Genomic DNA, 27,152 nt, shown 5'->3' with positions numbered 1-27,152 from the left:
GACATTTCTGTACAAACTGGCTCATGGTTTGAGTGTTAAATCTTAATTAGAAGGAAAAAAAAGCTCATGGTTTTCAAATACATTTAATGAAGAAAATGAATCGTGAAGTTATTTTTATGTGAATAATGGGTATACAAAAGCCATATAGCTGACAAAAAGCAGTAACATGGTTACAAACAAAAACTGTAACCCTTCCAAAAAAACCCTAAAACAAACCCAACCAAACCTCCAAAAACTCCCCCCCCCAGGATTTTCATGTAACCTGACCTTCACACAAAGGCTTTTACTATCACTTTTCACATCATGAGCAAAAAAGTACCATTTTTACTTACAGTGGTGTGAGTTTCCAGGTAAACGTTCAGTCAGTAAAGGTTTGGATTATACAGCAAACATTAAATTTTGGAATTCTGTTCAACTCTTGCCTTGATAGCAAGAAATGAAAAGGCACAAGGGCTTCTACATGAAATCTTGAATCTTAATTTAAAGGTACTCCCTTGGTTTAGAAAAACACAATTGTTTCCAAAAGGTGGTCCTCCGAGGTTAATGCTTTTTCTTGCACAGCTTGATGCTGCTGTGCTGAGTTTCCTCTCTGCTGTAGTGGGTGCCTCTTAAAGAAAGAGAAAGCAAAACAATGTATTTGGAAGAGTAATAATTAAGCTGCGTTTAAAAGAAGGAAGGATCTCTACTACTGTAGCATGGCTACTGCTGGTAGATGTCTTCTTAATGGCTACTTCTTCTTAGCCACTCTTCCTATGTAATTACCCTGGGCTAAGAGGGTTCAAAGTCATGAGCCAAGTTCTGTGTGAGTAGTCTATACGACTACAGCATTAGATCTTTAAATGGATAAGGGAAGAGCAATTGACCTCATCTACCTGGACTTGTGCAAAGCATTTGACACTGTTCCACATGACATTGTTGTTGCTAAATTGGGGAGACAGGGATTTGGCAGATGGACCACTATTGGCTGGATGGTCGCACTCAGAGAGTTGCAGTCAACAGCTCGATGTCTGAATGAAGACCAGTGGTGTTCCTCAGGCGTCGGTACTGGGACCGACGCTGTTTAACATCTTTGTTGGTGACATGGACAGTGGGATCGAGTGCACCCTCAGCAAGTTTGCCAGTGACACCAAGCTGCGTGGTGCGGTCAACACGCTGGAGGGAAGGGATGCCATCCAGAGGGACCTTGATGGGCTTGAGAGGTGGGCCCATGGAAACTTCATGAAGTTCAACAAGGACAAGTGCAAGGTCCTGCACATAGGTCAGGGCAGTCTGAAGCACAAATACAGGCTGTGTGGAGAATGGATTGAGAGCAGCCCTGAGGAGAAGGACTTGGGGGTGTTGGCTGACAAGAAGCTCAGCATGTCCCGGCAATGTGTGCTCACAGCCCAGAAGGCCAACTGTATCCTGGGCTGCACCAAAAGAAGCATGACCAGCAGGTCAAGGGAGGTGATTCTACCCCTCTACTCTGCTCTCATGAGACCCTACCTGGAGTACTGCATTCAGCTCTGGGGCCCCCAACATAAGAAGGACATGGACCTGTTGGAGCAAGTCCAGAGGAGGACCATGAAGATCATCAGAGGAATGGAACACCCCTCCTATGAAGACAGGCTGAGAGAGTTGGGGTTGTTCAGCCTGGATAAGAGAAGGCTCCAGGAAGACCTTATAGCAGCTTTCCAGTACCTAAAGGGGACCTACAGGAAAGCTGGAGAGGGAGTTTTTACAAGGGCATGTAGTGATAGGACAAGAGGTAATGGCTTTACACTGAAAGAGGGCAGATTTAGACTGGATGTAAGGAAGAAATTCATCACTATGAGGGTGGCGAGACACCGGAACAGGCTGCCCAGAGAAGTTGTGGATGCCCCATCCCTGGAAGTGTTCAAGGCCAGGCTGGATGGGGCTTTGAGCAACCTGGTCTAGTGGAAGGTGTCCCTGCCCATGGCAGGGAGGTTGAAACTAGATGATCTTTAAGGTCCCTTTCAACCCAAACCATTCTATGACTCTATGATTTACTGTACATCTCAAATCTATTTTCACCTCCACCTGCCAGACACAATGGATAACAAGAAAGATTAAAAAGGAGTAATTGCAATATTCTTCCCCTTCCAGGGAAGGGAAAGAGCAGCTATAGTCTATAAATTTTGCACTGTATTATGAAATAGTCACTTCTAAATTTTTTAAAGAAATCTTTTGCAGACGCATACAAAATGTAAATTTCTTTCTGATTAGAAAAAAATGGTTTGAGTCAAATGAGATAAAGATGATGAATCTTTTTAACATTTGTGGAGATACCAGCTATCAACTTCAAAGCAGTGGTAGCTGGCAGTGCTAGGACCTAGCAATGAGAAGGCTCACCAGGGCCAGCTACCATTGCTCCTACTATGGCAGTCTGCATTAAGGGGCTCATCAGTCACTTTACACCATTTTCATTGGACCAATACAACCAAAACACCAGATCCTTTTTTGCCTGCCAAGGGCCTAATACAGCAGCCTAAATACAACCACCATCTTCCTCTGTGTCCTAAATGGAGCTAAAGGCAAATTCTAAATACTCCACAAGTGAACTCTGTACTGTGCAAAACAGGTTTGGTTTATATTTGCACAGCTGTACTCAGTGGAGCACATTAAAAGACAAAGCAGCAGCCTCAAGGAATTTAATATCTGCTATTGTAAAGACAAATAAAAAACCCATAGGACAGGTGAGTCTGCAAGATAAAGGGCAGAGCCTGACTATGAAGTGTTTGATGTCAGAACATTTTGCAGACTGGGAGAGGCTGTTCTAACTGTGGTTGTATTAAAGCTAGGAACTCAAGAATTAAGATTGAGGCTTTGACCCCAACTTACAAGTCTTATTTAGCTACAACCGTGCTCCCTGATCTACTGATTGCAGATGCCATCTGTGCAATGGCATTAGGCAGGGTGAGTTAAGGACAGTTTCATGCAGATTTTCAGCAGTAACCATCCATGAACGTAGGGCCAAGGAAAATGCTCACAAATTAAAAGCTGACACCAGACACTGTCGCGACAATCTCATCTACTCGTTGCTTGAAGTCCTTTGGGAGGTCACTCCTGAGGGTGGAGAGATGATACTTACTATCCTGTATAGCTGAAGTATCCCATATCCAAGGGTGCAGGAGAGGAGAAGAAAGCTGTCTAAAAAGATGCTGGCAACGCTGAAGTAGTGAAGAAGGAATTTCTAGTGCTCAGCCTCGGCTGCAGAGTTTAATTTTAACTATGCTAAAAATAGAAGCATATGATAGGAACCTTAACTAAAAAATTGACAGCTAGAGTATTCACACTGCAATTTCACTGTGGCCTCTTTCCACTCCACTTCTGCAGCATGGTGTCAGTGTACTGTAAGGTTCTCATTTCTCTTCTGAGCACCCCTCTACCTACACACTTTCACAACCACTGACCTTGGCAGCACCTTTGCAGTGACTTATTGTGTGCATGCTCAACATGTAGAGCGTTTGGGTTTTTCACGTAAAGAAAAACAAATTAGGTTTTCACTCAACTCACTCTTCTCAAACTGCACGACGGAAAAGATGGAACAGCATGCTGCTGGTCTTTCACCCTTGTGGCCTGCATCTTCCTTGCAATGCTGTTTACAAATACTCCAAAGTTCACTGGACTCGGCTTCACATAATGGCCATATAAAACCAAGTTACAGCAGATAGGAGGTCAAGATTTATCGACCCAAATGCATAGAAGCTTACCTGCATTAGATTGGCTGTTCAGTGCAAGTCATCTCTGTCCCCTCAGAAGCTGCGAACTTTCAGGTTATATATATACATATATATATATATATATGAGAGAATTCCATTGCTAAACAGTGCGAGGAGAGCAATAAAATACAAAATCCTAAGTTGTTATGACCCATAATTTGCTATGCCTTTTTCTGACCATTGCAATGGGAAATTTAAACTCCATCTAGAGGAGCCCCTGGGCCAGCCCAGATCAGTAATTAGGGATGACTGCAGCGGAAACACAAAACCACCAGGAATGCTCCTTCTCTTCTGACCATGCTCCAACACACACCCCACATCAGGCGGTACAGCCTGAATTTTAACTGCAACAAAGCAAACCTACAGAAGTGTTCAGGCCCTGCCATGAGGCAACAAAGATGCAAAAGCAGGTAGAGTTCAGTGAGCAACGCAGCTGTGCATGGTCCTAATGAGTACTGTCTTCCCTCTAGGACTATCCTAGTCCCAGACCCTTAAAATCTCCCTGTAAGGGTGTACAGGCATTTCACAACTGTCTGCCGCAGTTGCTGACCATTTGTATGTATAGATGGAGAGGGACCCTGACCTTTGCTGTTCCTCCCCTTTATCTGTGTGTGAGGTCCAACTCATGACCCTGCAAATGACTCCATCTCACCTGCTGGCTTCTCCCCAAAAAAAGACTGGTGACAGCTGTGCTGGACCCCACGTTACCCCAGCACATACACAGGCAGCCAATTATTTATGCCACATCCATTGCCTTGTCATCGCAGCCTTTGGAGAAAGGCCGAGAGCTGGGTTCATTACTTAGAGCTGCAGAGGTTGTACCACCATGAGCTAATCCTAACAAGAGCACTTGAAGGCCAACAGTTTCACTGTAGGGAATCCTCCCTCCATGCACAGACATTTTGTGTAAGCACGAAGCAAGAGTTCTGACATATGGTCGCATCAGCCACAGCTTTAATTATCTAAAGCATTTACACCCACTAAGCAGGCATAACCATCAGGAAAGTTGTATTTTACCTTCTCATTTCTGAAGCTTGAGAGGCCACATTTTCAGACTGGTCTTGGAGGCCCCTAGGTTTTTCACACTGAAGCTCAAAACCTGATGTTATGACTCTGGAGTTTCACAACAGACACTGGTAAGAGTTTCCAACACCAAGCTGTGCTTGGACACCAAGGGACACCTCGAGAGGCATGGGTCCTTGGCTCAAGCTGCAGCAAGGGATACCAGCACCCAGAGCAGCTCCCTCTCCTTTGAGGATGAAATGGCATTTCGTCTGAGCTCTGGCCAAACTGACACAGCAGCACTGAGCTGGACACAGTTTAGTTGTCTTGGATTTGACTCATCCATGTTATTTTTTGGTCTAAATCCAAGCTAGTTATTTTTAAAGTAGACTGCAATAAAATACAGCTGCTGTGGAATTGGCTTTGTCAGAAATGTAAGTTTGCAGGTATTTAGTCCACAATACATAATTGTATGCGGGCAGTCTGCTGAAGCACCAGAGAAAGTTATTTGGTTGAGAAATGCAGCCTTTGCACAAAAGTTCCATCAGGGCTTTTAGCCCAGAGACTTCAGTCTTAATTTAATCCAGCTGCCACACAAGAACCATTATAATCAATGAACAAAAAGAAGATTTGCACAGTCAGCAACAAAATGCCACTTTAAGCACCTACATATTTGAGAATTCAAGTAATGCTCCTATTCATAAATAAGAGGCTTCCAACTGAGCACATAACAAATGAAATACATTGATGCTGGGCCACAACATGTTTAGAAAAGCTGTGGGCCCCTAAAAATAAAGTACATTTAGTCAGAGCTGGGCTTCCACCACCAACAAAGTCACTGAAATAGCGTTGCATTCTGTGGCTGTCTGCGGTCCGACAGCTGGCACCACTGTCATATTATCTGAATACCTATTTATGCAAGTCTGACACCACCTTAACAAGGAGCAATTTTTACCCTCCTTCACGCAGCTCTGGCCCAAAACATTACATAGCAGTGCTATTTACTTGGACAGTTACCATAGGACACTGTCATATTAATTTTTCATTTTTGCTGTGATCTTTTTCTTCCTGGTCCCTGGTAAATCAGAGCAACACAAAAGTAAATTCTTACTGCATTTCACACAGAGCCAAGTGCCCCCTGCTAATCTGCGGCATTTTACCTTTGGTTTGCTCATTAACGTTAAGTAGCCTAAGTGTCACGTACCCTCCGTTTCTGCTGATAGTGCTCAAAAGGTGCAAGGAAGAACATACTGTAATTATCTAAATCGGATCTGGACACAGCAGTAACATTACTGTACTATGCCAGAGCTATCTGACTTAAAAGAAAAAAGAGGAAAATCCCAGTATTCTACTCATAACCACAGATGCAGTTTAAATGTTACAAATGTAACAGGAGCTGTCATAAAAACTGCAGGCATGACATAGCAATTTCAGTAAATACAGCACAGTAAATTGCTTATTAAATCAAGCTGCCCTCAAACAGGAGCTGTGGCTACGAATTCAAATGGTACAATGACTTAATTTAACTGCACCAAATCACACCGCTCCCATCCTTTTCTTCCCAACCCTGCGATTTTAGAGCTTCTTAGAGGAGCTAAAAAACCTTCCTGAAGCACAAAACCTTCTGTGAGGCATAAGCAGAGTGCACAAAAGGGTAGTGAATGCATACGCGCTGTGCTAGATGGTATACTTCCCTTGGTAAATAGAACTTAACCTCTTGAACTTAAACCCTTGGACGCTGTGGGATGCAGTAAATTTGTTTGCAAATGTTTTTCTCTGAAGGAGTGAACAGACCACTTAGGCATTGCACCCGGGCCAAAGAGCAATTAGAATGGTGCTGGTGGCAGAAACGCTGTTCAGGCTTACTGTCTATCCAGTTCTGTTCCCATTCCAAAGCATGGCCCCTGCCAATGTCTGAGAGCTATCCCAATCACACCATGTTTTCTCCCATCCTAGGAAATTTACCAGTCTTACTAAGATGATCAAATCACATCAGAAATGCAAATACACTAAGTGGGTACAGCAGCACGACACCACTGAATTCATCAAACTTTTTACAAAGTGATAAACACCAATGAAAGAGGAAATAATTCATTTATGAACCGGATGCTCTGAAGGATGTATCTGGGTGTGCCAGTGGGAGGGACAGCCCATGCCTGCTCCTGGGAATTTTCTCATCTCCATGGAATACAGCTGAAAACAGAAGCTCTCATTTCTGTTCTTCCAAACCAAGGTCTAGAAGTTGCCAGGACAAAAAAGGCAGTGCATCTTTCACATCCAAAACTGCAACACCAAAAACCTGATCTCATTAGAAATCCTATATTTTTCTTTAGGGCACACATGGAAAAGATGACATTTGAGAAAAATGCCTAGAATAGAATAAAAAGGCAGTAAGTAGGGCCCACAACACAGCACATGAATTGCAACTGACTCTACATGCCCAAAGATCAGCGTGTGCAGAGGGTGATGCTGCTTGAATGAAAGTTGCCAAGTGCATTAGCCCAATTAATACAAACCATGTGTGTATGTGTGCTGAGACTAACTCACAGGGCATCTAAAAATAGTCAAAGGTAAAAGAGAATGACTACAACTGTTTTAAGACAAAGTGTTCACTTTATAGGTAGGTTGCAAAAAAAATAGCAGGTTGAAATTGCCAGAAAGATTCCTAGCTACAGCAGAACAGCTTAAAAACACACTCAAAGGCTACATCATTGGAAAATGTGGCATTCACAGTGTGAAACATCTAGCAGGAGACTGGAAATTAACTTTGGTATCACTGAGCCACCACCTGCAGGTTTTGGAATAGATCTGCTAACCCCAAGACACTTCGTGGCTGATGCTGAGATAATGTGCTGAAGAGGGACAGCTCTAGTCACACACACACACACGTGAGTGTGGGGAAATCCAGACCACAGAGGACTTCCTTACTCTTGGAAAGAGCAGCATAACGCTGCGTCCTCCAGGGCCCTACCAGCTGGACCACAGCTTGGACCATAGGCATATTGGGTTTTTTGGAAAAAGATTCATCACTGATGAGAGCTGGGATAACGCATTATCTAGCTGGAGGGAAGAAGCTTATTAAACAAGCATTTGGCTGAAGAACTTAAGCACACAGAGGTGATTAATTTCAAAAGATCAACATTTTCAAGCTAAATCACAAGTTCTGCATTTTGAAGACAGGAAGATGCAATTCCTGCCAATATGTTTTTTTGCTGGGTGCTGGACATTATGCTACTATCTCAACTAAGACATAGCTGCAAGTCTGATCCCACCCAGGAACCAAGTAATATAAAGTGACACGTATGATCACAATTTTTACAGTCCTGAGCCAGGGTCACTGCACTCAGCCACCTCTTTGTTTTGGGTAGCCGACAGACAGATCTCCCATTTACAAGGGGAGACTGCGCACAAACACAGTTCTGACCTTTCAGCAAGAAGTCTTCCACACGACTCCAGATTTCAAAGGCTGAATTTATCCTACTGGATGTAGAGCATAAGCTCCACTACAGCTTATGAAGTAAATCCTCCCCTTCCTCAAATTTACAGATGCTTTTTTGAGCAGTCCACATTTTAAAATCCCCATGTAGCTTAATAGACCCACTGAAATGAAACTGCTATGACTTTGTACATTTGTTGAAAACACCAGTTAAAATTAACAATCTCAAAAAAAAAAATCCCTTCTACCCAGCAAATAAAGATTCTTATTTTAGAATAAAAACAAGGGAAGGGAGTGTTCACAAAGTAACCTTACTGCCTCCAGCACTAGTCTGCAGAACTTTTTTTTTTTTTTTCATTCCTTTTTTAATAGTCTTTCAGAAAAAGGATTGGATTGCTTCTGCAATTTAGCAGTTGCTTCTGAACACTAAAAGTTAGCTGATCACACTCATTTGGTACTTTTTCTTTTGCTCACATAAAGTCCTAGCAAAAGAGGTGAGGAGAGGAGCAAGCACTGACCCTGCATCCACAATGCTAAAACACTTAGCACACATAACACTACTGAACCTCTTCAAGCCAGGGCTGCAAGTACAGCATGAAAGACAGCACTACTGGTAATAGTGGGAACTGGAACGTAGGAGTGGGGAGAGAAACCATTATGTCCTAGAACAAGTTTTTTTTTTAAAAAAGAAATCTTAATTTACTCATTGCCCATTTACAACAACAATGCAGGGGGGGGGAAGAAAAAGAAAGAGCTCTCTTAAACCTGGATAACTAAGATTTAAGAAAAAAACCACAGCCTTGGCTTCAGCTTCCAAGGAAGCTTGTGAGGTGAAACAGGGCCATGTGGAGATCGGTAGGTGATTTACAGGATGGTGATGCAATGGTGCCTAAAAAAATAAACAAGTTAGAAGTGAAAGCAAACCAGAGTCAGCTAGGAAGCTACATGACCCCCACCCATTGTGTAAGTGAAGACTATACAGCAAACAAGTGAAGACAGACCCAGAGAATTTCTTGAGGTGATTTTGTTAGAGGTACCCTTTGGTATTTTTTTTTTCCTTGGAACAGCCTACAGCAGTCTGACACAATGAATGTGTTTCAGAGCTTGTAGATTAAAGGTACAACTTTTCAGAAGCATCTAAAGGATTTAGGAGCTTAAATTGCACTGCAAATTCCACAGGAATTTGACCTGTAATTAATTAGACTCTTCTGGAGTGTCTTTGTTCTTTGTTTTTAAAGTGTTCTTTTGCCTTGCAATCTCTGAGAAAGTGTGTTTCAAAATCAGGATGCGATTAATGAGCATCCCACATTATGGAATTACAATGAGCAGAAGTAATGTATGCAAGTGTTATTTCTGATTTATGTTTCTTCAGACTTCTTGGAGTCACTGTTAGTTTCTTTCCTGGACAAAGGGGTTTAAGGCTTTCTTGAACTAAGCCCCTCTTTATGTAGCCAACTACAGCACACTGGAAGCACAATTATGCTACTAAGATAAGACAAAATGCAGTGGTGATGCACCAATTCATCACGTTTGGATTCTTCTAATGAAGCCCATTACTCACAGAAGAGAATTTTCTCAAGCAGTTAGTCACCAGCAGACAGCTTTCCCTGTTACTCCTTCCTTTTCTACAGCTGGTGAATAGTCTGGTCCTCCCCTCACCACCCCGAAAGTGCAATATTAGGAAAAGTCAACACCTAAATTAAAAGTAAACAAACAGTATTTAACTTTCCCTTAACCAAAAAAATTAACAATAAAACAGAACAGCTTTCAGGAGTAAGCCAACCTTTTTCATTAAAAAAAAAAAAAAAAAAAAAAAAAGAGACAAAACCAGCCTGCTGTCCTTTTAATACTACTGAAAGATATTGAATACCTTTCTTTAGCTTATTAAAATAAGCATAAAAACAAACTACATACTAATTATAGCTTGCATAGAAACATTTTGTTTTGTACTTTGTGCAAATCTTACTAAATAAGGCATGCTTGAGAGTTTAGGTAGCAATGCAGTAGTTATCAAAGAATGCTGAGAAACTGCAAGGAAAATTCCAGGCAGTCTGCAATCCACATCCACTTACACAGTTCATTTGACTTCAAAGACCAACAGCTGATAGCTGCAGATCTGTCTGCAACATAAGGCAATATGGTATGTGTAGGGTCCAGCACCTGCTTTCAGCTAGTCATGGATTTAATACATATAAGACCACTTGAATTCAAAAAACCTGAGCCACTAGTTAAAAAAGAGGGCTTCAGATGTGGATTGGTAAGAACCCTGTTTCAGGGAAAAGGAAGGGAAGGTGGAAAGAGGACAAAACCACAAAGAAGCACAACCCTTCACATAAAGGGGTTTTGTGCAGATTTTGTGTATATTTTTTATACCCTGAACTGTCCCCATGGGGCAATGTTTTTTCCAAACAAACTGTCTTCTACCAAGTTATCCAGAAGAGTATTTCTGGAACAGAAAAAGCTAAAACGTTTGCCTCTCTTAGCCAACCTACAAGTGTCTATTGCAGAAATTCAACAGCAATCAGTGACACTAAAGAAGGGTGGCTGTGTAAAGAGGAGGAGATGAAGAAGGAAATTGCAGTAAGAGCAGTATCAGAAATGTCTCATATAATTTATGTAGCACAGAGGGAAATTATAAGGCCTAATATAAGGTAACAGGGAATAACATTTTGTCTCCTCGTTCCCCCTCCAAATCAAGTATTTTCAGGAAATATTGAAGTACAACCTTCTTTTGTAAGCAGCTTTGCATTAAAAATCTGTTTAAACTCCAAAAGCTTTTTTAAAAACATGTTTAAAAAAAAAAACCCACTAATAATAATCCTCAAAATCCCCCAGTATTTTGTAACATAAAATGGAATGTTCCTGGGCAAGAGCTGCCAGCTCCTTCAGGAACTCTGGGAAAAGGGCAGCTGCGAGTACGGCATTCCTCACGTGCGCAGGAAGGCTGGGATGAGCCAGGCCTTTCTTTCCTTTCTGTCCCAGGAAAGGCTGGAGTACAGCCGGGTAAGCTTCAGAGAGGTTCCTTCCTTTCCCCACATTGCTGCTGTGCTGGACATTACCTAAAGCCAGGAAGAGAAGAGAGGAAAGAAAAAGGAAAAAAAAAAAAGAAAAATAAAAAAAGACTCAGTATATTAAGTACACACAGTATTTGTACAGTGTTCAAACCCAGTTTACAAGGATTGTGTTCAGAGCTGTAGTTTGCAGTGCCCAGACTGTGCAGGCTGATACTCCGCTAATCCAACATTTTAAAGTTCTACATGGCCTGATTCTATTGCATTTTTTATTAGCTATCTTTCCCCAGGTTATATATTATTCAGTGCCAGCTCTGATGAGAGAAGTATGTGGGCAGAAGAAGAGTCAAGGGGAAGAGTAATATGGATTTACCTTATGAAATAGCAGATAATATCTACCCATATAGACCCAGCATGGTTGTCTCAATTTAAATGATACTGTGCTCTAGCCCTCCGCCACATCAAAATACCATTTGGACTTTACTTCTCTCTCTCTCTTTCTCTGTCCTCTCCCCATGAATCACCGTGAAAATGGGTTTGAGGCTGAGCTATCACATCACCATGGGAGTTTGAAGCAAGCTAGAAACTAAGGGAAAAAACGTTTGAAAATTTGATTTTTCTACAGCTGTAGGTCCCACTAACTACACTTACTTTTGACCCCCTGTAAAGCAACTAAACATTAAAAAAAGAGCAAACAAAAACCACCGTGTGCTTTGCTATGTGATCTCTGCTGCCAGAGTTCAGAGGATCAGGGCTCAAGCATCAGAACGCATGGAATTACAGTGACAGCAGCACTTAAATTTCAATCAATTGCTCCTTGTTTCAACCTGAAGCAGAACTGCACTTTAATTAGATGATAATTAATTTAGTGAAACTAAAAAGGTGACAAAATTTAACACTGATGGAAATACTTTACAAAGAAAAATTAACCTACAGAACTCACTGCCACAAGATGTCATTGAGGCCAGAAGCAGAGACAGATAAAACCCTGTCTAACTTACAAGTGGATGTTCTCATGAGCTGTGTAAGCAAATCATTAAAAAGAAATAAAGGACTCTCATATTAACTCACATACTGCAGATAATGCAGCAATGTAGCATTTGGCTTAAGAAGAGGTTTCCCTTAAAGTATGTGCAGTTTATGTTAAAACAACTCAGTCTCAGGTTACACCACCCTTTTTCTGAAACCTCTCCAAGCAGCTAACATGAGGACCCGTAGATGAATGCCTCACCCGATGCAGCAGGGTAATCCCTCTGTTCAACAGCTCTGCACTTTTGTTCCTTTCCTGTAGTTCTCCTAAAGCACTGTGGAATTACTGTACACTTCCAAATACTCGAAAGAAATTTTCATCTTAATCATCTAACAGACTTGTACTTTTCTTGAGTTTCAAAAACCTTTCCAACTGCAGACTTATCAATTATTCATATTGTTATTCTACAAATTTCTATCTACCAGAGACAGAATAGAGGAATTTCAGTTCTGTGGAAAATTCTGACTGTGGGAAGAAAAACAACTTAATAAAGTTTTGAGCTTCCCTTGAAGATTTTTTTTTTTTTTAGATTTTCTAATGTCAAAATGTTTCATAATTAATATTTTATGTTTTTAAATAGTTTAGCCAAAATAAACAGAATGCTTGTATACTGTCAAAGCTCTATTTTTTAACTCTTCCCTTCAAAAAGCATCCAAATTGATACATTTCCTTAAAAATGATTTTGATTCAGATTTAACTCCCTATTGAACACACACACGCATCCCCCACAAAACAACCAACCAACAAACAAACAAAAAAACCAAACACCACACACCACACAAAGAAAAGAGAAAAGCACAGAAAGCTGGTCTAGGGACCAGAGATCTGATTTTTTCTTTGACCAAGATTGTCCACTTCTTTCTAAGGTCAGGATGCAAACTGAATCATACAATTGAGAAAATGATTACTCTGGAGATATTGTTACCAACATATTGAAAGAAGGGCAGCATTTCATATGCAATCTACATCATGACAGCCCTACATATCTAACCAGAACCCGAGCTACTATGTAAGGAAACTACATACTACTGCAACCAGAAAATAACAAATCATCCATTTCTGCTCAGTTTCAGAGACCATCACTGTTAAGAGAAAGGAAATGCTCTGGTTTTACATTTGTGTTCCCCACTAAGTCTGGCTTCTGTTTTTCAGATGTGAATTCTGTAGGAGGCTGCTTATGCTCAGACCTGTAGAAAAAACTTTGGGGTTATTCACCGCTTCCATTTGGGGAAAAAAACCCTCAGAGAAGAGCTTATTTGCATGACACTCAAAGGTGGCATTCAAGCTAATGCAAAGAAATCCTACAGGAGTTCCTAATTATTATTTTTTTCATTTACCATTAGTGTAGCAGTTCCTACCTCGCACTTCTTAATCAATATAATGAACTACTGTGGGTTGATGGACTACTGAGCCAACTTGCCACAGGAATTACAGTTTGATTACTTGCATCACCAGTCTTGTTGGGAACCAAGTCTGCAGTTATCCAGACATTTATTTACTCTCCATCTATTTGTTAAGAGGTGCCTTCTTTGCAGGAGTTGCCACAACACAGAAGAAAATGTACCAACAGGGTGACTAAGCAGCCTTGTTTCAAATTCCTAAATAATAACCAGCATGACTCAACCTGGCAAATTCCAAAGCCCACAGAAGAAAACTGACATAAAATAGTAAGTATAAATAAATGCCCTTGGGAATGCATTATATAAAAGTTCTTATTGCCAGCATCTGAAAAAAAGGACTCTAAATGTTGCCTCCTAATCTCATCTCCCACATGCTAGCTACAATACCATCTAATTGTAAAACCTTCTAATCTATGGGACCAGAATGTAGAGCCTAAAATGCTACTGACATTTGCAATACACAGCTCCTTTACAGCAGGCACCTTCCACAGGCTAATTCTTCAAGAAGCAGCCTTAGCAAGATCATAATTCTACAGACTAGATGTACTGCAGACCTTAGAAACACATACCATGCTGACTAGAAACTAGGTAAATTATTATTCAGAGTCTTGAAAAATGGAAACACAATTAAAATGGCACATAAAGAGTCCCACTTTCCACACCTCTGGAAATCCAAGAAAAGTATCAATGTCTTCACAGAGGTATAGGCAGAGGGAGTGATTATTAATGACTCCCAACGATGAGTAAGCACACACCCGTAAATGCAGCCTCTCGAACCCTGTTGCTGAGTCAGCTCTTAATCACTGCGGTCACTGCTCTCACCATATTTGACACATTCCCATCATGTGGGAAGTTGGCTTTTAAGGGAAACCTGCACCCAACATTGCCTGCTCAGCAGCAGGCTCAGAACATGCACATCCTCAGGGCAGAGCCCCAACTCTACCAGTTGCCTGGCTGCATCTGGAAAGTTCTTAGTTAGAATGTAAGATTCTCCATTTTGCTTATTTTTACTAGCTTCCCCCACAGCAGTGTAAATACTGGTAACTGTCAAGACAGGTGTAGCATGCGCTGTGCTTGAGAAGCAGCAGATGTTATGGAAGTCTCCTAGAAAGCTGGCTTGTTGGGATGATGCCTGTTTAACTCCCCGCTGCTTTCAAAGTGTCCTGGCTTTTACACCCCACCCCCCCTTTTTGCTGCTGTTGTTTTGTTTTTCATTCAAAAAAGCACATTCAAAGTTTTCTGGCTAATATTTATCTCTTTCAGTATTAGTCCAAACCATAATATGAATCCTTATTCAACTGTTACAGAAACCAACTCATTCTGGACTTCTGTCCTAACATTTATCAAAGAACCAATGACTAGCTGAAGGTCAGGCTAAAAATGAAATGAAATCATGCCCATATGCCATCTCACCTCATGCCTTGAAAGCAAGTTTGTTTACAGCCAAAGGGACAGAGAGTCAAGAGCTGATTTTGTTACTGCTTTAAACAGGCATTTTCTGTAGCAGATGGAAGATTCTAATGAGCAAAGAACATCCAAATAGATCCATATACTGTGGCCTACTGAGCATCCTCAGTTTACAGTCAGAAGGATACATCTGGTTAATGATATTCACAACATACCACACCTACTTTTAATCATTTTGTAGAAAAAGAGAGGTAACTGGTGAGTCATTCCACCCAGCACTCCTCCCAGTGTGGTTAATGTTTACCTTTGGTTAGCAATTCTTCTGCAGCATCAGACATGTCCACACGAAAAAGCAAGTATTGCTGGGCCTCCAGGAGAAGAGCTGGGAAGTCTTTTTCAATGGAAGCAAAATGTTCAATTTTATTTTTCACAGATGCCAGCACCTGCCAAAACAACAGTAACAATTACTTCTTCCTCCTTTGCTCCCAGTGCAGCCACAGACTGAATACTCAGGCTTTCTCTAGCTGCATTAAAACACAGTTACAACAAAAGTTATGGTCACAGAGAATTTCCAGTTCTTTGCACAAATGTAATTAAAACATCAAAACGAGATGAGAGGCTCTTAAGTGGGAAAGCAACAGGTGGAACTGAAAAATGCTAACATAAGGTTTAACGAGACACCAAAAATACTGTTCCAATAGGCAGAACTAACACTTTATCAAATACCTGATAAAGTGATCGCACACTAGGCTGAAACACCATGTTGGTGTTGAGCAGAAAGGAGCGAAGAAGAGGCTGTGGATAACTTGCCAGCTGAGTAATAATCCCAATAAGCAGCAAATTTACATGCAAGGAATTGTCCAGCATGTTCTCCAGCTTCGACAACACTACGCTGATGAACGGTCCTGTAAGAAAAGAAGGAACCAATGTTTTTGTTTTCACCAAAGAAAAATCCTAAGATCCAGGAAATACACATTTAAAAGGAACTTTGATCACCATAACCAACCAAATTAGACCTCCCACACGTTAATTACAACCAGCAGGGAGAAAAACTAAACTATATCTTAACAGACAAAATAGACTTAACAGAGGTGCTGAAGGCTTTTGTGATTAGAAGCACTTTTGCTAGCTAGCCAATCAGTTTACATTAATAGCATATTTAACATGCGTAACTATTCTACTTTACACATGCCAAGAAGGATTTAGCCTAGTACGTTATGGTCTACTGTTCTATTCCTCTTGAAGTTAATCGGAACGGTACCACTAGTTTCAATGTAAAGAGAAACTGCCCTTTTTACTCTTCTTGTGCCTTGTTTCTACATAAGAACTGGGCAAAGTAATTTACAGCTAGGTTTCTTATCAAAAAACTCTGGTGTTTTAAGGAAAATACAAAAATGCTAGTCTAAACATAAAAATCAAGATCTGTGATAGTTCAACATCACAAAAAAAGGCATTTGCAGTACTGCAAACAGTCACACAAAGCAGGGAAGACATTAAAATAGATTTATAACCAAAATTATTGATAGACATAGGCTTTATCACATAAATGTCACCAATAAATAATAGCTTTAGTTTGTGTATTCATGCCGCAGGATAACCACTGAAATACATAAGCATTTACCACGAAAGTACATAAACCCTTAGTGCTCAAGCTTAAGAAACCTTTGCAAGGCGAGCATGACTTTAACCAAATACTACATATCGTCAGATGACAGAGCTGGTGAGATGCTTGAGGCAGCGGGTACGACTGACCTAATCACAAGTAAAGTCTTAGAAATGTCACTTGTCCTACACCCAGTCCCACTACACTATTCTGGCTGTGTAAAAGCTAGGGAAACCACACAGAAGAATCCCTGGGTGACACAGTTACAGCACTGCTAACTTTGAATATCCCACCCTACTCCCCAGCACAAGATGCATGCCACAGGCATTTCTAGGGTCAAGCAGGTAGCCATAACCCAACCCCATTCCAGCTCCCCTCAGCTAGCAAAAGGCTGCCGTTCGAGCTACCTGGGCACAGTTTAGCCCCATTTAATAAGCCTTCTGTAAACTACGGCAGAGACTAAAGCAATCCTGGGCCAGTGCAACAGTAAGGATCAAATCAGAAGTGCCTATGTTGCCACTTCACCGAACAGAACTTCAGTAAAGGTTGAAGTCTATAATGTTTTATAGCAACCGTGAGTATAAAGCAAGCACTCCCTTGAGACTCATCTATCATGGCTAAATGCTGGCACAGCTCCACTCACAAGAGGAAAGGTAGGAGGGCCAGTGTTGACAAGGCTTTACGTGGCTGCTACCTTTCAACCACCATGTCAGCCATCAGAGTGAAGGTTGGTATCATGTCCTGCAGGAATCCCCCCTGCCTGTGTACCCAATGGAGCAGCCCCAAAACCTTTTGTTGAGATACAGTTCCTCCTGTCCCAACATAACCTACTGCTTCCCCTCTCATGTTCATGGAGACATTTTCACAGAGCTCCTGAAGACCACAGTGCAGTGAGAGCTCTACTGTATCAAAAGGGATGGCAAAAGAACGAGTTGAGATATATCACTGTTCTCTCCTCTAGGTCAGATTTCAAAGCTGAGTAGGTAAAGCTGAAGCTAGGTAACAAGTGCTGTATGCCACTGCAAGAGGTTACCAAGATACATTTAAAAATTTCTCAGTGACAGAGTGACTTTTTCCCCCAAGAAACTATTGGAATGAGAGTCAGAGGAACTCAGCAGAGTTTGCAAGCCTTGTAAGAAACAGGGTAAACAGATGAAAAAAAAGTCAAAAAATTATTATTCTTCTGACTGTGCATCTCTATGTGGCCACAAAATCAAGCACTGATGGGGGCAGCAGAATATAAATTCCTGTTTCTGAACACCACATTCTTTCTTGCTTAGGGGGAAACAGGGATGATAGTGTTTAATGCTTTTAAATTGCACATAGACACCAATAGGACATTTTCTTCATAGATCCATAGGCCTGAAGAGAGCATCTTTTCACTGCTGACACTTACTGGGTGTGGGAACCTCTGTTTGGTTATTTGATTCTGCAGAGAGAAGCCCCATCCCATGACAGCATCCCAAAACAGCGAAAGCAACAAAGAATCCTTATCACACACATCTACAAACATAATATAGCATTTCAAATTAAATATATTATTATATTTGAAAGACACTGCAACCTTAACATTTCTGAGGTATTGTTATGAGCACCTCCATCCTTGCAACCATTAAGATCTCCATTAAAGCAAGGTAAACAGCCTAAGAGTAAAACAGGATGTGGATGGGGAGCAAACAGCAAGACTTTTTGTGTTGTTTTTTGTTTGGTTGGGTTTTTTTCCCTTTGTTTTGCTCAGTTATGGGGATTTTGTGGTTTGTGGGGTTTTTTTTGGGGGGGAACAAATGGAGAGAGGGACTAAATGACAAACAAGAGACAAGGACAACATTTTTGAGGTACATTTGACAGCAGATAATGGGAAACAGCAAGGTTTGAATGTGATTAGCTTCCAGTACAAGGAAATTGCTACCACAGCAAATATAGCAAATTGATTGAAAAACAGGCTGAATTTTTCAATTAAGAAACAGTGCCAGGCATGCTGGCCACAGCTGACCAGAAAGGGCTGCATTTCAATGGACACAAATGTTTTCCCCCTCCATTCAAACGAAAGAGAAGCCATCTTATAGAGGTTTTGTTTTGGATGAGGAAACCTAGATACATTATTATTTTTTATTATTTGCATTACTGTGGTATCTAGGAGACCTAATTAAAGACCAGGAGCCCACAGTGCAAGGAGCTGTACAAATACAGATCAAAAGCCCACTCTAACCTCCGGTAGCACTGTCATTCCGGAATGGCTGGGCAGTCTGCAGATACCAAGCTTAAATTGCTGCCTGGCACAAGACAGAAAAGCATACCAACAACGAGGGCAGACCTGACATTTGAGGAACAGGATGGCAGGGCAGAGCATGGAGACAGGTATGTACAGACATGGCACTGCTGCTGCCACCGTGTGCTAAAATGTGAAATAGCAGAGAGGAAAAAAATGGCAACGTGATGCCACATCCATAGCATCAGAGATGAAAGCCACCAGAAAAACATATATTAGAACAGTTACGCCAATCCCCTTTCAATTGCAAAAGCTTTCTCTAGAATGATGGAGCTTTCACATACAAACAACATAACTCCTGCTCAAGATTTTAAACGATTACCAAAAAAAGCAGCCCTCCCACCCCTGAGCAGCCACCATTTGCTGTCACCACACTGATTGCTCTGCTCTCCTTTCACGTTGGATCTCTCACTCTCCTTGGACCGATCTCAGCTATTTGGGCTATACCCTCTTTAGTGCCAGGACTGTTACTTTCTTTATGCTCATGCTGTGTGCCACACAGTGTGATCTCATTTGGCCACCTTTAATCACCATGCCTTCCTGTATCTGTTATTAACTGTATTATGTAATTAACAGGACATTCCACCTGTAAATGGAGCACTCTGGCTCCTCGCAGCATGCTTGGGAGAGACATCCTCCTTTGGTCCAAAGGGAGATGACATGCTGTCCGCAGAAGGGGTGTCTGCTGAGAAATTCTCAAAGTCGTCCTCCTCTTCTGCAGGAGAGACAGGCTCAGGAGTATCCAACTTCTGCTCCTCCAAGCTTGCACTGTTTGGATCCAGTTCCTTAATAATTTTGTCATACTGCGCAATGAAATCCTCACCATCTGTGCTCAGCAGTCTTACACTTAAGTTACGATCTGCCTCCTGAGGAGAAAGCTTCAACTCTAAGTCTGGCTGTGGATCAATCTCAATCATTTTCTGGTTTATTTGTTCTTTCACTACACCTTGAGTCAAGCTTGAATTTCTCTTACTGTGCTCATCCAAGTCCATTTCCAGCTGGCTTTTTGCAAGAGGCCCATTGACTACAGTCTGGCTTTGGACCTCATATTCTCTGGCTGCATTTAAAGTTTTCTCCTTAGAGTTGTCATCATCTTGAGTATCCTTTTGGGCACATAACCTGTAAACAATAACATCATCCTGAAAGTCTGATTCCTCTATGTAAGATCCTTTGATTAGCATGATGGCATTTTTTTTCATTTCTTGAATGTGTTTTGGTGGCTCTGCAGGTGGCTGCATCTCTGTGCTTCCCAGATCATCATATGGTTGTGGTGAGCTCACATTAGATCCAGGAGAAATCCCCGTGTCATAGCTATCATCCCATTCTAGCTCCAACTGCATCTTCTCACCGAATGGAGTTACTTGAGAGGAGCTACACGTGCTAGGTGCCCTTTGCTGGAGCCGAAACATGGGGTATTCCACATCTGTACTGTTCTCCTCAGCAAGCGTTTGGATAAAGGTGTCTGGATCAGGGTTTACTCCATCATACAAGGCAGACCAAACCTTACAGTCTTTCAGGCACTGGAGGATGGCTTCTTGAGCTTCCCCCAGATACTGCAAGTAGCTGATGTCCACAGCTCTTCCATATTCCACAATGCAAATAGATTCAGAAGAGCGTCTACCAGAATCTGAAAGTAAAGAAGATTACTCATACCATGAGTAATATACCACAAGTTCTCTAGCACGGCATCTACTAAGAAACGGCATAGAGTCTTTAGCCCTAACCATCCAATAAGGCAGAAATATCAAACCATAAAGATGAAGAGATTTGCTCATAAACATACATGACTGGTTCCTACTGCCAAGACGGAGCTGTAACTAAAGATTTCTGAGAGACCAGCCCACACTCAAACCTTAAAACAACAGCAACCACTCTGAAGCAGCCAGAGCTGCTGTCATGTATCTGTGCATTTTCATAAATGCATATTCAAGTTAGATAGCTGTTAAAATAAGGTTTCAATAGACCTGGACACGTGGAAGGAATTAAATAAGCTTTCCAGTCCAGGCTTCCCTGGTTTATTGTTGGCCACCACATTTCCTTTGCCTCCCATCCTTCCCCACCTCCTCCCATGAGCTGCTACCAAATCAAACTCAGCTCATGATCTGGTCTTCCCCTGAGCACCAATTACCTTTAGTTTGTGCTGCTTTTGTCCATAGAATATAATCTTTTCCTTGGCTTTCAAGTGTCAAGGTGATCCCAGTAGAGCAGCAGACTGGTGTTAGGGCCAGCAGTTTTGCAGCAGATACAGAATAACAGTCTCTCTCTTTCACAGCCCACCGCTGGCTCAACATCATGTGGTTACATGGGATCAGATACCTGAAACAGCAGTGTCTAGCATTACTTCATCACCCTTTCATGTTAGAGAAAGTAACAACATACAAAATTCCTTTCCCACCTTCCTGCCCTCTCCAAATTAAAAGAAAGAGTAATAATAATCTTGACAGATATCCATATTCTAAACCTCCCAAGAGCATGAGACCCTGACTCTTTATATTGTGAAGCTACAGTTTGATGAGGAACTGTCAAAATGAGTAGAGATAGGAGATCAGTTGCATCAGAACAGGGAAGTGAACAATCCTTTGCAGGTCAGAGCAAACTTGCTGTCAGAAGGGATGGAGGAAGTGTGGGATGGGCAGATGTCAAAGGCCAGCAGTGCGGTTTGGTCCCACTATGAATGAGTCCTGTCTCAGAATCCTTAATTTATTTGCTTTCCTGGGAAATGCAGAGAGAGACAGTTTACGTTTGCCAGGCAAGCAGCCAGCAAAAAGGAGGGAAGGGTCATCAAGGTGTTTTACTGCAGTAGATCAAGACTGAGCTCTCATGCAGAGGGAATAAGCTACGGGGAGTAGAAAGAATAGAGGAAACACGGTCTTGTATTGAACTTCTTCAGAGCACTTTTGTTCAACTTTTTAAAAGCACTTTATTAAGAGCCTCAGTGTTAACTGGACTGATGTTGCACCATTTAAAATGCAAACAAATTCTAAAAGATTCCCTAAATAAACAAAAAGAAGATTAAATACAGCACTCTACTGCTGTTAGAGCAGTGACATACTTGAATTCACAGAGGTCCTAACAGCATTGCCAGGCACCACAGCCAGCCCTATAGGGCATTTCACCTTAATGCCTGTGGATGGAGGGACAGACAGTAGCCGAAACGTTCATACGATCTACAGTGCTAAAAGCCCAATTAATTCAGTTACACCAATATTTTGAAATAAATAATCAATTCTCACCTAATACACACTCCAAAATTATGAGTATTCTGAAGCAAAGCAAAAATAATCAACGCTACGTAACAATCTACCTACAGCAGTTCAGGAACCTGAAGTATTCTCAGTGAGAGAGGAATCAAAGAGGCAGAAAACAACAAAAAAGAAGGTGGAAGCTGCAAACGAGTATATAGCTCTGTATCACAGTGTAAAATACACTAGAGAAAACATGCAGGAGAGAAGAATTACACATTTAGAAGCAGGGAATAAGCAGTTTGGAGGCAATAAATATATTCTTAGGTTCTCTTCTCTCACTTTTATAGAAATAAATCACAAGCAAAATCTCTTGCTCCTGAAGATCACAGGATGTAAATCACACTTCTTCAGGTCTGGTAGACTTTTGTCAGGATCATAAATATTCTTATCTTGGTAGTTGCTTGGATTTCTGCTCTCTTTGTGAACTCTCATCCAGCTCTGCATCTATAGGCAGAGACTGTACGTCCCAGAATTAGGATGAAGAGTGGAAAAAGGAGTTTGGGCTTTACCTTAAAACTAGCTGTAACATCACATCTTCACAATGCAAGCCAATGAGTGTTCTGAACAATGCCAAGGAGACCACACAGAGCTGGAAAATGATAAATGTTGTCAGTTTTTGATCTGGAAATTATACCTTTCCAATCTTCCCTACATGCTACATTACAAAATGGCTCTGCCAGATCATCATGCTTTATAAGACACTGTTAGTGATATTTCATTTTGTCAGCACCCCATGGGATTTTTTTTTGACATTTTCTAGAGCTATACACATAACATGTTACATTTTAACAAAATACAATCCAGAATTTCCTTCAAATAAGTTATTAAAAAAGCAGTAATTTACCAGTCCTTAATATTATTAAAATTTATTAATTTAATTTAACTCAGCATGAATTGAAACCTGTAACTTCCAAGATAGCATGTTAGTTTTTACTTCTGACATAGAATTTGAACAAACTAAAGGCCTTTTCTGAAAGAAAAGTTATAAACTGCCTCAAGTTTCTGTTGCTTTAAGTATAAGGAATGATTAGCGTTCTGCACATTAAGAACCTGAATGCTTCTATAAATATAGCTTAATGTACTGACATAGACCAGGACTAAACAAGTCGGTTTTGCCAGAATTTACTCCATATGGAGTATTCATAGCCCCACCATTACGGGTCACTTGAACATCTGGGAACTATGGCAAGGCATGAAGATTCTTTCCGTGAGGCCAGAAGAAAGGAAAGAAAAGTAGGATTCCTCATTGGAATTGCATGCTTGCCTCTTTAGCAAAGGTCTGATCAAACATACCCATAACTAGGTATTTCAGTAGTCACACTCAGCAGAGACAAAAATCATACCCATTCTGTCATCGACACCCCACTTTCACAATGGCTTTAGGACAGACTAGAAACATGGCCTTCTACAGGCTTTTTTGGTCACTAATTAGACATACAACACTTTCAAAGCTATCATACAGTACATTTCTACCTGCCAGACACTTGCTAGACTGCAGTTGTGTCCAAAATGGTAGAAGCATGAGCTGCAAGCTTTCACTAGTTTTCACAGACCGCAGCACCATTATCTCCCTGCCTCTTAATGCATTTTTCCTTAGGCACATTCTCCTGTGCTGCTCTCTCATGGAAACAGTATCTCACAGCTGACTTAGACTCCAGGACCAGGCTGACTCTTGTGAGAATCATATAGCCTAAGTTGACCTTTTCCTAAAGTTTCAAGTTGGTGTTTAAATCTTGTCTCTCCCTATATTAATTATGTAAACTCAAATAATTAATATATGAAATTAATTGCACTTTTCAGCAGCTAACAAAAGAAACAGATTAGGACAAAATAAGGAAACAGCTACAGATATTTCTCTACCTTGTTTTTTCAGTCACTGAACATCCTTTGTAATTCATTCAGCATGAAATCCAGCATCCTGCCTGGGCATGGCTTCTTTTCCACCCTGTGGAATTTCCTCCTCTTCTCTGCAGTCACTCCCCTTGCTCCCACTGTTTAAATGCTCTATTCTAGCTCTGCAAGAGCACATTGTTATGTTCCTCTCTCCAGCCCATGCTTTCACAATAATATAAACTTAAAGATTGTTTCACCCTTTCCAGTTCTCTCCTTCAGATGAGTGACTCGGCTCCCCTACAATGATTGGCTGTGCACAGTGACCAAGACCAGATGAATGCATAGATTTCTTAAAAAAATATATATACACATACGTGTATTTTCCCTTACTTGGCAGGTACCTCTGTGAAACAGTTAAATAGCAATGTTTAAGTGAACCTCACTTGATAGCCTCTGAAAAGTAAGTTTCTTTGACTGCCTTCCCTAGTTTGGTCATTGAACTAACACTCACAGAAGAACAAAAGAAAGGGAATAAGCAGAGGGAAGAGAAACAGGGAAAGCTCATGAAATGGCCTGCTGCGAGGCAAAGCAGAGCTCAAACTTGTTGCCCTGCCACCACTGTCCACTGCTTGTACTAGGAACCAACAGTTACTCCAAGACCTTATGTCTACAGAAATAGATGCAGAAAGCAAAAGGGCAAGAGAGGAACAAATAACCAGAACTGGAGTTCTTAATAGGAATGTGAGGGCAGATTTGAAGAGCTTCACAACAAGCTTTTGGAAGAAGTCAGATCCTTGCATGAAAGGTGTGTTTTAGCCAGGTGACATGGGGGAAAACCAGGAAATCTCATTTCCTCTGTGAAATTTACTGAGATCCCAGTCTAACTTTTCTTCATACTGTGAAAGTTCAAAAACCTGCTACTGCCTTAAATTTTCCTGTATTTAAGAAATTTCAGTTTATAAGGACACATTACTTATTTGTCTTTGCAACCATATTGCAAATCAGGAATCACCTGAATAAATAAAACTAGCCTATTTCTGTATTTTGTAAAAAGAAAAGTTGTAAAATACACTCAAGGAGACAAAGAGGATAGTATTTTTACAAGTCCTCTTGGCCACCTGGCTGTACATGACTTTAACCCTGTGAATTATTAGTAAGTATTTTCATCAGTAATAATGTACGTAGCTTTTGTGCTGTGGAAACACACAGAAGGTTGCAGTTCTGGCTTTTGCACTTGGCCAAGCTATACTGCAGAAAACTCATTTAGCATCACAGAACCATTTTGGCTGAGATCCTGAGTTGCTCAGGGCTGCAGAATTCTTTACAATTCCCATCTCGTTTGCCTATGGAACAGTAATTAATGATTAGCAGAGACAACAGCATTTGCATTTTCGTCGACAGAAGCCGTTTCAGTTTCCAGAGTTAATCCATCTTAGAGATGCAGTAACAGAAGCATATATCCATATTTGCATGCACTCACATTTCAAAACAAATTTCAGATGAAGCTACTGTCCCTAATACACAAATTCAATGCACATACTGGTGTTCTGGCTTCTCTTGTACCTGCACTAAAACTTTATTCTTTATACCATCTATGAAGCTGTGCACCATGCAAGATTCAGCCAAGACTGCCAACCAAGTATAGCTCAAAAGGGTAGGTAGTCCAGTGCAACACATAGTCATTTTCTCTGCCTGAAGATCCAACCGTTAGCAAAGGTAACTACTATGGTTGTCAGTGAGCTCTCCAGCCACTGTGGTACATTGTGGCTAGGCTGAGAAGGGACTCAGTGCAAATTTGAGATAAACCTTACCACACAGGGGAGTGAAAGCAAAGCAAAGGAAACAGCAGTCTGATCACTTGAGCAAGAAAGTACCTTCTTTTAATCAAAGAAGAAAGCAGGCAACATCACAGTTAAGTAAACATGCTATAATAATACAGACTTGATTCCTGAGAAATATATTGTCAATACTGCAATTCACAACTTGGATCAATTTGGAGACATCCATATAGGGCTCCCATCATCTCCCAGAAGGACTATTTGAAAATGCTTGTTGCTTGGCAAAACTCCAAAGATCAAAAATGCTCCTTGTCACAAGTATATTTTATAAGTCCCTATCTATGAGTTATCTATGGCAGCACTAATTCAGCAGTATCCAGAATAAAAATGCTTCCAAATTTACCTTTAATCTTCTAACAGATTCCAGACTTCCAGAAGACCTCATCTCCCTCTATCCCGTTTCCTCTATGTGTGAAACCACCTCACACTTTTATCAACTTAGTATAGTGGTAGCTAAATGTCATCACACACACACTAAAAATAACATTGAGGGGGTGGAGAAATCACACATTTTGGGGAGGGGGGTGGGGTGGCAAAACTCCTAGTTAAACGGATACCCACTGAATATATGGAATCTGCCATTTAAATATTTAACCTACATCCATGCTGAGTACCTGAACTTCCTTCCTACTTTTCTTACCCGGAATGGTGTGTTGATTCGGCTAGTAAGTGTATCTAGGATATGCACATTCTCATGTCGGTGCAGCAAAATAAAACGGAGGAAAATCTTGAGGAGGGCTGGCTCTGAAACACTACGCAAAAAGAGATCCAGGTACGCAGTAGTAGTCATCACTTCTTCCACAGTCACCTGCAAGCAAAAATAATGTAAATGCAAATATACTGCACACACAAAATATCCATCCACCCTCTGCAACTGTATGCCTGGCAAACACTCTAAGCTCTCCATACATAACACTGCAACAAAAACATTGAGGTCTTCGCTTTTAAATTTGCAAAGAGCATGCTTCTGAATGACTCACAAGCATTTAGAACCCATTTCTTATCTGTCTTGCTTCCCCAGGAAAAAAAACACCCTCCCCCAAACTGACACCTGAAATCTCACACATACTGAAATACAAAGAGACAAATCATGCTGGAAGCTCCCCACCACCTTTCTGCCCATGTCAGCTCTTTTGCATCACAGTTCCGTCATCCTTCAGAAGCATTTTCAGGTGTTGTGAACACCTGCATCTACCACTTTATTAAAAATAAATGTCAGAGCACAATCAAAGCACAGTACAAACTCATGGTTCTAGAGCTTTAAAGAAAAAATCCCCATAGCTATCTAGAATTTTGCCACAATTTTCCTTCTTTTTATTTTCCCACAGCACAATTTCTCATCTTACTCAATTTTTA

At 41.1% G+C, this 27,152-nt stretch overlaps 1 protein-coding gene across 5 annotated transcripts in view; it reads right to left on the bottom strand.

Annotated features, from left to right (window-relative positions):
• Positions 1 to 8,094: 8,094 nt before the first annotated feature.
• FHIP1A (FHF complex subunit HOOK interacting protein 1A) overlaps positions 8,095 to 27,152 on the bottom strand; it is a 104,318-nt gene continuing 85,260 nt past the window's right edge. For all 5 annotated transcript variants that reach the window (XM_069785154.1, XM_069785168.1, XM_069785163.1 and 2 more), the window contains 7 exons: positions 26,437 to 26,604; positions 22,635 to 22,714; positions 21,009 to 21,196; positions 19,467 to 20,507; positions 15,735 to 15,913; positions 15,313 to 15,451; positions 8,095 to 11,219 (listed from right to left, as the gene is read on the bottom strand). In XM_069785154.1, the coding sequence (XP_069641255.1) occupies positions 10,969 to 11,219; positions 15,313 to 15,451; positions 15,735 to 15,913; positions 19,467 to 20,507; positions 21,009 to 21,196; positions 22,635 to 22,714; positions 26,437 to 26,604 (2,046 nt within the window). In that variant the 3' untranslated portion in view covers positions 8,095 to 10,968. The remainder of the gene's footprint in view (positions 11,220 to 15,312; positions 15,452 to 15,734; positions 15,914 to 19,466; positions 20,508 to 21,008; positions 21,197 to 22,634; positions 22,715 to 26,436; positions 26,605 to 27,152) is intronic.

Source organism: Haliaeetus albicilla, chromosome 1 (assembly GCF_947461875.1).
Source record: "Haliaeetus albicilla chromosome 1, bHalAlb1.1, whole genome shotgun sequence".
NCBI lineage: Eukaryota > Metazoa > Chordata > Aves > Accipitriformes > Accipitridae > Haliaeetus > Haliaeetus albicilla.
This window is presented reverse-complemented; position numbering and strand designations above follow the sequence as displayed.